The following is a 12,610-nucleotide window of genomic DNA, read 5'->3' as shown; positions in this document are numbered from 1 at the left end:
CCTTCTGCTATGGCAGACCAGCTTAAGCAAAGGGGAATTCCCCCCTATCCTCTCACCACCAACATTAATAAGAAGTTAAATAATTTGAAGTATTACATCAGTATGCTTGAGTAAAAACAATGGACCGTAATTCAAAGCGCTACATCCAGGGTTTTGGAGTGAGAACAATAAAACATACAACGTTAACATGAAACTGAGTGGGATATCACTAACACCTGTATATCTATGGTCAAATGATGTCTCTTTTCAGATAGCCTCCTTGCCTTCACTGATCCAACTTCTGATGAAGGACAAAAGAAAGCTGCCCCCCACACAATTGGACAGACACAAAAAAAATGATGTAAACTTTCTTTTAATTCTTAATGGGGGGAACAACTGCCCCAAAATCCATTAAAATCATTGTAGTCAGAAGATCATAAATTTCAAAACTCGTTGTCCAGTATAGCTTCATGCTGTTTTTGTATTCAGTGATGTTCTTTGTAAGCCTGGCAAAAGTTCATGAATATTGAATTGATTTTAAAATCACCAATTAAAAATATCTATCAAATGGTAAGTTACTTTTTCCAAAGGTTTACAGACTAGTTTCCCAAAACACATTTTAGAAAAATACAATCACACCTAAAAATACTTACTTTGCCTTTAAAAAGTAACAGCTCGTCATTTTGGGTAAATTTTTTTATGGAGCATCAGGTACAATTAGTAGAAAATAGCCTTATACATAGCTGTGTGCAAATACAGTTTAGACAAGATAAATATATTATTGATCATTAATCGTGGTACTTTGAACTTTGCCTGTGCTCTTTAACGCTATGCTCTACGTGTTCTTTATTACTTTACATTCAGAGAAGTAGTGATAAACATATCTGGAGGCATTTCACCTTCTGATGCTTTCTTCTTCCCATCTCACATACTCTCTGTGGCAGTCTATGACCAAACCTCTGTAAAACATCGCAATGTTACTGCCCTGACATCCAACTAACACATCCTTCAACTCCTCATACCAAAAAAGCACTTTTTTACATACTCTTAGTATTGTTGCAATGAAAATGTTACCATAACCAGTGAAAATGCATCTCATACACCTGTCAACAGTTAACCAAAATGTACGCTTTTATAAATATGATACATTTCATTCTATTTATTCAACTTTAGCTGAGAAAACAGAACATATTTATTATTCAAAAATAAAAATAAATCTTCATGCTTAGCTAACTAGGCACGAAGTAATAATATATTGACGACAAAATACAGTAATTAGACTTTCATATGTAATACCCTCTCTGTCTACCCCAAAGTTAACTGGAACATTCTAATGTTCTAACAGTCCTGACAGAAGCTCATCTAGACATTTAGCCAACCATTTACTCTATCTGAATGTATTCAACACACATAACAAGGTGTACTTGCAGAGAGGGGCTTTGAGCATTGGACTGCTTTCACAACGGTGCAAGTTAGTTAGTATGAGGTCCAGTGTTGGTGGGGTGTTGGCTCAGCCAAATTAAAGACTCAAATATTAAGCAACAAATGTGACATTCATCAACCAACCCATGCACAAATAGTTTACTCCTATATGACTAAATCAAATAACTCCTCAACGATTTTCTACAAGACACAATTGCATATTCTACAAGACACAATTGCATATTTTCAAATTAAAATGAAACCAAACTAATCACGTTATTCTAATGTATTCTCTTCATGCGCCAATCTACTGTATATGTTATATTCATGTGGCAATAAATCAATGTCGGACGCCATATTTGCTACAAATTTGAACAAAATAAAAAATTAAGTTGGCAAGTCATGCCTCCATTTGACAATGTACAGTTACAAAATGTAAGCCTTTATCTCAAAACTATTTAGACTACAATTATAAAACATACACCGTTAACATGCAACTGAGTTGGACATCGTTGCTGATTGAACACTAACACCTGTATATCTATGGTCAAATGATGTCTCTTTTCAGATAGCCTCCTTGCCTTCACTGATCCAACTTCTGATGAAGGACAAAAGAAAGCTGCCCCCCACACAATTGGACAGGCACAAAAAAAATGATGTAAACTTTCTTTTAATTCTTAATGGGGGGAACAACTGCCCCAAAATCCATTAAAATCATTGTAGTCAGAAGATCATAAATATCAAAACTCGTTGTCCAATATAGCTTCATGCTGTTTTTGTATTCAGTGATATTCTATGTAAGCCTGGCAACAGTTCATAAATATTGAATTGATATTAAAATCACTAATTAAAAATATCTATCAAATGGTAAGTTACATTTTTCCAAAAGTTTACAGGCTAGTTTTCCAAAACACATTTTAGAAAAATACAATCACACCGAAAAATACTTACTTTGCCTTTAAAAAGTAACAGCTCGTCATTTTGGGCAAAAAAATGTATGGAGCATCAGGTACAATTAGTATAAAATAGCCTTATACATAGCTGTGTGCAAATACAGTTTAGACAAGAAAAATACATTATTGATCATTCATCGTGGTACTTTGAATTTTGAACTTTGCCTGTGCTCTTTAACGCTATGCTCTACGTGTTCTTTATTACTTTACATTCAGAGAAGTAGTGATAAACATATCTGGAGACATTTTCCCTTCTGATGCTTTCTTCTTCCCATCTCACATACTCTCTGTGGCAGTCTATGACCAAACCTCTGTAAAACATCGCAATGTTACTGCCCTGACATCCAACTAACACATCCTTCAACTCCTCATACCATACTCTTAGCATTATTGCAATGAAAATGTTACCATAACCAGTGAAAATGCATCTCATACACCTGTCAACAGTTAACCAAAATGTACGCTTTTATAAATATAATACATTTTATTCTATTTATTCAACTTTAACTGAGAAAAAATAACATTTATTATTCCAAAAATAAAAAATAAATCTCCATGCTTAGCTAACTAGGCACAAAATAATATTAATAATATATTGATGACAAAATACAGTAATTAGACTTTCATATTTAAGACCAATGCACTCCCTCTCCTCTGTCTACCCCAAAGTAAACTGGAACATTCTAATGTTCTAACAGTCCTGACAGATGCTCATCTAGACATTTAGCCAACCATTTACTCTATCTGAATGTATTCAACACACATAACAAGGTGTACTTGCAGAGAGGGGCTCTGAGCATTGGACTGCTTTCACAACGGTGCAAGGTAGTTAGTTAGTATGAGGTCCAGTGTTGGTGGACTAGGTGGGGTGTTGGCTCGGCCAAATTTAAAGACTCAAATATTAAGCAAAAAGTGTGACTTTCATCAACCAACCAACCCATGCACAAATAGTTTACTCATATATGACTAAATCAAACAACTCCTCAACAATATTCTACAAGACACAATTGCATATTTTCAATTTAAAATCAAACCAAACTAATCACGTTATTCTAATGTATTCTCTTCATACGCCAATCTACTGTATATGTCATATTCATGTGGCAATAAATCAATGTCGGACGCCATATTTGCTACAAATTTGAACAAAAGAAGAAGAAATCAAGTTGGCAAGTCATTTATGCCTCCATTTGACAATGTACAGTTGCAAAATTAACCATTAAGCCTTAATCTCACAAAACAATTTAGACCACTATTTTTTGGGGACATTGATCCTTGATTGCATAATGAAAAAAGAAAAATATCTAACGAAGTGCAACCCACTTCCAAAACTACAGGCCTTTTGCTTTTTATGTTAAAATCAATCAAATTACAAACAACTAATTTGATTCAATATAGGGTCAGTGTGCAAAAGAACACTGTCAATGACTAGCTATGTTAACAAACCGCATCAGTGGCTGGTTAAAGATACATACAAGTTGAATCAGGAGGAAAGTTATTCCATATCACCAGTTAGCCCTTAATCAGAAAATAAATGTCAAATTTTTTTCAATCACAAATCAGTGTTGATTAATTATGTAATCTTATACATTTGTGTTACATGTAGCCAGCCAATAGCGGATTAGTAAAAAAAAACAAGCTGGTTAGTCAAATTAATGCACAATCTGTGTTTGTATACTGCTAAAATGCTTCAATTTCATATACATTACTCTCAAATTTGACAATGTAGAAATAACTGGAATTAAACATTTCAATTTCTTTCAAATGAGAACTGCTTTGTGTAGCATAGGCGTTAGGGAAATTCCTTTTGGATTTACAGGATCTTAAAAAAGTTTGAGAAATGCATGGACTAGGCTTAAATAAATAAAACGCTCTCTTAATAATTTGTAATACATAAGGATAAACAAAGGAAAAAAACACATGAAAAAACGTACAGTTACTAACAAATACACAAAACAAATGCACTTGAAACGGCCCACGCACAAGCATGTCCCAAAAGGAGAAGTTAGATAAGGCTGGGGAATGGAATAAGACTGGTGAGTGCGACTTAAAAAAAATATGATTTCTTATGTACCAAGTGAATATTATAGCAAATACAGAGACACACTCCCACGGCAGCAAAGTCTGCCGAAACACATTCCTCTGGCAGCCTTGTGCACTGCCTCTACCCACTAAAACGTCAGATGGTAAAATAGTAAGGCAGCTGCTAGCTTCCGTCAACTAAAAGTGCATCTCCGAACATATCCTGTCAAGCCCCTCCACCCCCCTCCACATTCCCCCTGTCAGGGCAGATGGAGAGGCAACGCACTTGACTGGTAACAGCTTGGATCAGCAGATATTTCTTTTTGCTTTCGCAATGACTGCTTGCTTCAGCTTTCACAGAACCTAAGCGTGTCACAAATCATCGCCAGCAAAACGGGGCAGCGTCGGGGCCGAATGGTCCTGTTCTCATCTTTCTCCCGTGTTTCACTCTATTTCCAGTCCTTCTTTGCCTGTGTCTGTGCCTGACCGGCGCCATTTTTAAAGGCCATTGACGCAACTGCAGAGATAGGGGCCTGCGCCACTAGTTTTGATGAATTCACTGAAGATTGAAAACAGTAGGAGGGTCAATAGTTTTGTTTAATCACATTCAGGCTTACTGTATCTTAATATTTAATGTAAAACTTGCAATTTACTCTTTAGGTAAACTTTTACTTTAAGTTACATTTAAAAATGTCATGGGACATAAATTACTGTATCACAATGCTCTACAATTTATAACACCTGAATAGATGTTATTGAGCTGATTCTTACCTCAGTTCAGATTCCGTCAGGTTAAAAAATGGACAAAAATAATTGCTAGACCAATATTCAACAGCATTACAAGGGCAACCAGTATTGAGTTTGGACCCTGTGAAGTAGAAAAGAGATACAGGAGAACATTTCAAAAATTGCATTTTTAAAGTTAGCTAGGCATTATCACTGAAAATATTAGACTACCTTTGATGTTTCACACGTTGTTCTAAAATGACACATTTATTTCTCTTTGCTTCAGTTTTCCCATTTTCATCATCATACAGTATTTAGTTACTTACTGACTCTTCCTCTACGAAATCCGTGGTGATCTCCAAGCTGGCTTGTTTCCTAGTTTCTGCTAGACTTCTTGGCTTATACGAATCTAGTTTCTTAAGTCTTGATTCAGGTTTGCTTTCTTTGGATACCGACTTTGGCGCTATAGGTTTTGGGGTGGGTGTCCTGTACTGCGCCATAGGTTTTGCTGGCGGTGGCATCCGGGTGAGGGCGGACGGGGTAACATGCTCATCTATGTCCTCAGGTTCGTCTTGAGGGAACTTCACGTCTGCCTTCACGTAGTAGCCGTGGTACTCAGTGTCAGTGTGCAGCTGTCCATTGCCAGGGCTGGCGGGGACCGACTCCTCCATTTTGAACGGTTTCGGTTGAGGCAATTCCTGTCTTACTTCCTGTTTCAACGATGTCTTAGACACTGCCTTTGTGATGACTGGGAGCTGGCTCTCTGCTGCGGGGGTCTTGTTCTCTTTCCCTGGCTTGGGGGCGAGCTTGCTGAAGAAGCTCTTCTTGGGCTCCGGGGTATGTGTTGACGGGGGTGTTGGTGGGGGAGATGACTGTGGACTCGCGGTGGGAGAGTTGTCTGGGGTTGTGCCTTTACGGTAGAAATGAGGGCTACTTGAAGGGGTCTTTTCTTTCTTCTCCTCTTGAACAATAGGTTCAATCGGTTCGTTGAACCTCTGCTTTATATAATCAGGGCCTAGAAAATGGAAGGACGTTATTATCATGATATACAGTCCTTTTATCTATACTTAGTCAATTTGTAGCATGTACACAGTGATCTAATATCACAACGTTTTGAATGAATGCTGTGTGTTTATCACTATCAACAAACACTCAACATATTACATATTATTTTGTGTTGCTTTTGGTGAATCATAAATTCACATTTATTCATTGTCAGTTAGCTCATGGTTAGGATGCCTTTTCTGTGTCCATGATTTCACATATCAAGTATTTGTTCCTTAATGGAGTTTCAAAGCTGTCCCAGTTGGTTTATGATACCGATTAAAGGTTCCAAGCAATCTCGACATTCTCCTGACCACTGATGAGGCCAACGCTGTAACACAGCTGACACGAGCTCACAAGCCAACAAAGTTAACACCTTTCTGACGCAAGCAGTGTTATCAAATGGAATCATGGTTCATAATATTACATTTGTTCTACTATTACTAGCAAGTGCTAAGATCACTTACTACATCTCTACAAGCTCAGCAGTTGTTCATAAAAAGCTCATCAAAGCACAACGGTAAATAATTAAGACATTTATGGGGCATTAAGAAAAAGTTAGGCATCATTCAAATGAAATAGATTACAGATTGCAGGCAGGCTGGCTAATGAACCTGGTTGTTAGGAGTCAGTGATCTACACTATCCTGATGTCAGGTCAAGTGTCACAGATTTAGCAAGGCCTTATGGGCCAGACCTGAGCAAGACCATGTGGTAAAAAGAGGAATGCTCAAAAAGCATAATGACATAAGACCACTGACCTTCATGCATACAGGAGCTGGACATGCATTAAAATGTAACACGAACACTGAAGAACCACCCTCTCATAAAACTAAGCAGGCTGACAAAAGTACCGATCTTATATATTTAAATAATTATCTTGCAGAAAAAAAGATATTCATTTGTAGAAGAATATGCTGTACAGCGTACGTATACATACATACATCGATGCCACAGAAAAATTTTCAATTTAATACAAAATATTGTACTCATAAATCTGTGACACTTGCTGTCCCCCTCAAAAAAATATATATTTTTAATGAGGATAAAAAGACTCCAAGGTAAATTATACTAATGATATGTTCCTCCCTAAATAGATTAGCATTTAAACATTTGCATATACATCTGCCCCAGACAGAAAATAAAGAGAAACCCACAACCCAGACACAAAGGAAATTGGACAAAGGGGATTATAACAAGGGGCTGTGAGATAGATAGATAATGGGGCCTAGTTGGGTACAGTATGTTGGGTTACCTGGCTGATGGAAGTTGGGGGAGAGTTCCCTGGCCACTGCCCTGGCGATGTCGGAGTCCTGACTGGCTGACTGACCGGCCTTGTCAGCAGCGTCACCTTTAGTCCTGGCGTGAGCTGTTCTGGATGAATGCAAAGCAGAATAAGAGCTGGTTAGACTGGGAAGGGTACATACCAAGGTTCAAATTGTATTTGTTAACTTTTACATACTTTGAGTGTTTGTTTGAGCATGTTGTTTGAGAGTGCAAGATCTGCAGGGTTTGCACTTCTGGGACTATTCTATTGGGTTCATTGCTCCAGACAAGCCCAATCAGACACAGCTAAACTGTAACAAATATTTCAAATACTACTTGAAGCCAGGTCTAAGAGGGTGAAGAAGCACTGCATGCCTCTGGGCCGTCCAGACCGCTTATAGGGTGGAGAGCTCAGTGATCCTACAGTGTTCCCAATAAATACTGTTGGAGCAACAGCTTTTTCCAACATTAAATTAAAACACTAAATAGTTTGACATGCCATATCCGTTGTGTGATATTCTATAGAAAGCGTTGTCATTCATCAAAACCATTATTTTTGTCATTTCTGATTAAACATTTTTTTTCAACTTTGATACAGTGCATTCGGGAAGTACACATTTTGTTACATTACAGCCTTGTTCTAAATATATATATTTTTTTATCTTCAATCTACAACACCCCATTATGACAAAGCGAAAACAGGTTTTTCGATTTTTTTGCAAATATATAAAAAATGTAAAACAGATACCTTATTTATAAAATAATTCAGACCCTTTGCTATGAGTTTCAAAAATGAGTTCAGGTGCATCTTGTTTCCATTGATCATCCTTGATGTTTCTACAACTTTATTGGAGTCCACCTGTGGTAAATTCAATTGATTGGACATGATTTGGAAAGGCACACAGCTGTCTATATAAGGTCCCACAGTTGACGATGCATGTCTGAGAAAAAACCAAGCCATGAGGTCGAAGGAATTGTCCATAGAGCTCCGAGACAGGATTGTGTTGAGGCACAGACCTGCGGCAGGGTACCAAAAAAAATCTGCAGCATTGAAGGTCCACAAGAACACAGTGGCCTCCATCATTCTTAAATGGAAGAAGTTTAGAACCACCAAGACTCTTTCTAGAGCTGGCCGTCCGGCCAAACTGAGAAATCGAGGGAGAAGGGCCTTGGTCCGGGAGGTGACCCAGAACCCAATGGTCACTGACAGAGCTCCAGAGTTTCTCTGTGGATATGGGAGAACCTTCCAGAAGGACAACCGTCTCTGCAGCACTCCACCAATCAGGCCTTTATGGTAGAGTGGCAAGACAGAAGCCACTTCTCAGTAAAATGCACGACAGCCGACTTGGAATTTGCCAAAAGGCACCTAAAGGACTCTCAAAGCATGAGAAACAAGATTATCTTTGGCGTGAATGCCAAGCGTCACGTCTGGTGAAAACTGGGCACCATCACTACGGTGAAGCATGGTGGTGGCAGCATCATGCTGTGGAGATGTTTTTCAGCGGCAGGGACTGGGAGACTAGTCAGGATCGAGGGAAATATGAACGGAGCAAAGTACAGAGAGATCCTTGATGAAAACGTGCTCCAGAGCGTTGAGGACCTCAGACTGGGGCGAAGGTTCACCTTCCAACAGGACAATGACCCTAAACAAGACAACGCAGGAGTGGCTTCGGGACAATAATCTGAATGTTCTTCAGTGACCCAGCCAGAGCCCGGACTTGAACCCGATCTAACATCTCTGGAGAGATCTGAAAATATCTGTGCAGCAACACTCCCCATCCAATATGACAGAGCTTGAGAGGGCCTGCAGAGACGTATAGGAGAAACTCCCCAAGTACAGATGTGCCAAGCTTGTCGCGTCATACCCAGAAGGCTCTAGGCTGTAATCACTGCCAAAGGCGCCTCAACAAAGCACAGTTGTGGCCAAAAGTTTTGAGAATGACACAAATATTAATTTCCACAAAGTCTGCTGCCTCAGTGTCTTTATATATTTTTGTCAGATGTTACTATGGAATACTGAAGTATAATTACAAGCATTTAATAAGTGTCAAAGGCTTTTAATGACAATTACATGAAGTTGATGCAAAGAGTCAATATTTGCAGTGTTGAACATTCTTTATCAAGACCTCTGCAATCCGCCCTGGCATGCTGTCAACCTGGCCATGCCCCTGCTCCAGTTTCAACTGTTCTGCCTGCGGCTATGGAACCCTGACCTGTTCACCGGACGTGCTACCTGTCCCAGACCTGCTGTTTTCAACTCTCTAGAGACTGCAGGAGCGGTAGAGATACTCTTAATGATCGGATATGAAAAGCCAACTGACATTTACTACTGAGGTGCTGACTTGCTGCACCCTCGACAACTACTGTGATTATTATTATTTGATCATGCGGATCATTTATGAACATTTGAACATCTTGGCCATGTTCTGTTATAATCTCCACCCGGCACAGCCAGAAGAGGACTGGCCACCCTTCATAGCCTGGTTCCTCTCGGTTTCTTCCTAGGTTTTGGCCTTTCTTGGGAGTTTTTCCTAGCCACCGTGCTTCTACACCTGCATTGCTTGCTGTTTGGGGTTTTAGGCTGGGTTTCTGTACAGCACTTTGAGATATCAGCTGATGTACGAAGGGCTATATAAATACATTTGATTTGATTTAGGCCTCCCGGGTGGCGCAGCGCCCAGGCTCTGTCGCAGCCAGCCGCAACCGGGAGGTCCGTGGGGCGACGCACAATTGGCATAGCATCGTCCGGGTTAAAGAGGGTTTGGCCGGTAGGGATATCCTTGTCTCAGTATGTAAAATGTAATAAAATGTATGCACTCTACTGTAAGTCGCTCTGGATAAGAGCGTCTGCTAAATGACTAAAATGTAATGTAAATATAAATGTATTTGATTTGTCAATTAACTTCTGGGCCACATCCTGACTGATGGTAGCCCATTCTTGCATAATCAATGCTTGGAGTTTGTCAGAATTTGTGGGGTTTTGTTTTTCTACCCGCCTCTTGAGGATTGACCACAAGTTTTCATTAGGATTAAGGTCTGGGGAGTTTCCTGGACATGGACCGAAAATATCAATGTTTTGTTCCCCGAGCCACTTAGTTATCACTTTTGCCTTATGGCAAGGTGCTCCATCATGCTGGAAAAGGCATTGTTCGTCACCAAACTGTTCCTGGATGGTTGGGAGAAGTTGCTCTTGGAGGATGTGTTGGTACCATTCTTTATTCATGGCTGTGTTCTTAGGCAAAATTGTGAGTGAGCCCACTCCCTTGGCTGAGAAGCATCCCCACACAAGCTTTTATCCGGATGCCCCAAACAATCGGAAAAGGGATTCATCAGAGAAAATTACTTTACCTTAGTCCTCGGCAGTCCAATCCCTGTACCTTTTGCAGAATATCAGTCTGTCCCTGATGTTTTTCCTGGAGAGAAGTGGCTTCTTTGCTGCCCTTCTTGACACCAGGCCATCCTCCAAAAGTCTTCGCCTCATTGTGCGTGCAGATGCACTCACACCTGCCTGCTGCCATTCCTGAGCAAGCTCTGTACTGGTGGTGCCCCGATCCCGCAGCTGAATCAACTTTAGGAGCAGTCCTGGCGCTTGCTGGACTTTCTTGGGCGCCCTGAAGCCTTCTTCACAACAATTGAACCGCTCTCCTTGAAGTTCTTGCAATTTTACTGTCAGCAATATCCTTGCCTGTGAAGCCCTTTTTGTGCAATGCAATGATGACTGCACGTGTTTCCTTGCAGGTAACCATGGTTGACAGAGGAAGAACAATGATTCCAAGCACCACCCTCCTTTTGAAGCTTCCAGTCTGTTATTCGAACTCAATCAGCATGACAGAGTGATCTCCAGCCTTGTCCTCGTCAACACACACCTGTGTTAACGAGAGAATCACTGACATGATGTCAGCTGGTCCTTTTGTGGCAGGGCTGAAATGCAGTGGAAAAGTTTTGGGGGATTCAGTTCATTTGCATGGCAAAGAGGGACTTTGCAATTAATTGCAATTCATCTGATCACTCTTCATAACATTCTGGAGTATATGCAAATTGCCATCATACAAACTGAGGCAGCAGACTTTGTGAAAATGTATATGTGTGTCATTCTCAAAACTTTTGGCCACGACTGTACTGACTAAAAGGTCTGAATAATTATGCAAATGTGATATTTAAGTTTTTTTATTTTGAATACATTTACTACAATTTCTAAAAACCTGTTCTTGCTTTGTCAATTTGGGGTATTGTTTGTAGATTGATGAGGGAATACAAACAATTGAATCCATTTTAGAATAAGGCTATAACATAACAAATTGTGGAAAAAGTCAAGGGGGTTGAATACTTTCCGAATGCACTGTATACACTATATATACAAAAGTATGTGACCACCCCTTCAAATTAGGGGATTCGGCTTTTTCAGCCACAACCGTTGATGACATGTGTATAATCGAGCACACAGCCATGCATTCCCCTTAGACAAACATTGGCAGTAGAGTAGCCCGTACTGAAAAGCTAAGTGACTTTCAATGTGGCACAGTCATAGGATGCCAAGTCAGTTCGTCAAATTTCTGCCCTCTAGAGCTGCCCCGGTCAACTGCAAGTGCCGTTTTTGTGAAGTGGAAACGTCTAAGAGCAACAACGGTTCAGCCGCGAAGTGGTAGGCCTCACAAGCTCACAGAATGGGACCGCAGAGTGCTGAAGTGCATATTGCGTAAAAATCGTCCGTCCTCGGTTGCAACACTCACTACCGAGTTCCAAACTGCCTCTGGAAGCGACGTCAGCACAAGAACTGTTCGTCGGGAGCTTCATGAAATGGGTTTCCATGGCCGAGCAGCCGCACACAAGCCTAAGATCACAATGCCAAGTGTCGGCTGGAGTGGTGTAAAGCTCACTGCCATTGGACTCTGGAGCAGTGGAAACGTATTCTCTGGAGTGATGAATCATGCTTCACCATCTGGCAGTCTGACGGACGAATCTGGGTTTGGCGGATGCCAGGAGAATGCTACCTGCCCGAATGCATAGTGCGAACTGTAAAGTTTGGTGGAGGAGGAATAATGGTCTGGGGCTGTTTTTCATGGTTCAGGCCCCTTAGTTCCAGTGAAAGGAAATCTTAACGCTGCAGCATACAATGACATTCTTGACGATTCTATGCTTCCATTTTATTGCAACAGTTTGCGGAACAACCTTTCCTGTTTCAGCATGACAATGACAATG

At 40.3% G+C, this 12,610-nt stretch overlaps 1 protein-coding gene across 1 annotated transcript in view; it reads right to left on the bottom strand.

Moving 5' to 3' along the window:
• Positions 1 to 336: 336 nt before the first annotated feature.
• Positions 337 to 12,610, bottom strand: part of LOC129814058 (junctophilin-1-like) — a 31,210-nt gene continuing 18,936 nt past the window's right edge. The window contains exons 3-6 of the mRNA XM_055866831.1: positions 7,401 to 7,519; positions 5,429 to 6,117; positions 5,148 to 5,244; positions 337 to 4,935 (exon numbers count right to left, since the gene is read on the bottom strand). Of these exons, the coding sequence (XP_055722806.1) occupies positions 5,164 to 5,244; positions 5,429 to 6,117; positions 7,401 to 7,519 (889 nt within the window). The 3' untranslated portion in view covers positions 337 to 4,935; positions 5,148 to 5,163. The remainder of the gene's footprint in view (positions 4,936 to 5,147; positions 5,245 to 5,428; positions 6,118 to 7,400; positions 7,520 to 12,610) is intronic.

The sequence above is a fragment of the Salvelinus fontinalis genome, chromosome 17, assembly GCF_029448725.1.
Source record: "Salvelinus fontinalis isolate EN_2023a chromosome 17, ASM2944872v1, whole genome shotgun sequence".
In the NCBI taxonomy this organism is placed as follows: domain Eukaryota; kingdom Metazoa; phylum Chordata; class Actinopteri; order Salmoniformes; family Salmonidae; genus Salvelinus; species Salvelinus fontinalis.
Note: the sequence above shows the minus strand (reverse complement) of the source record. Positions and strands in the feature narration are given on the sequence as shown.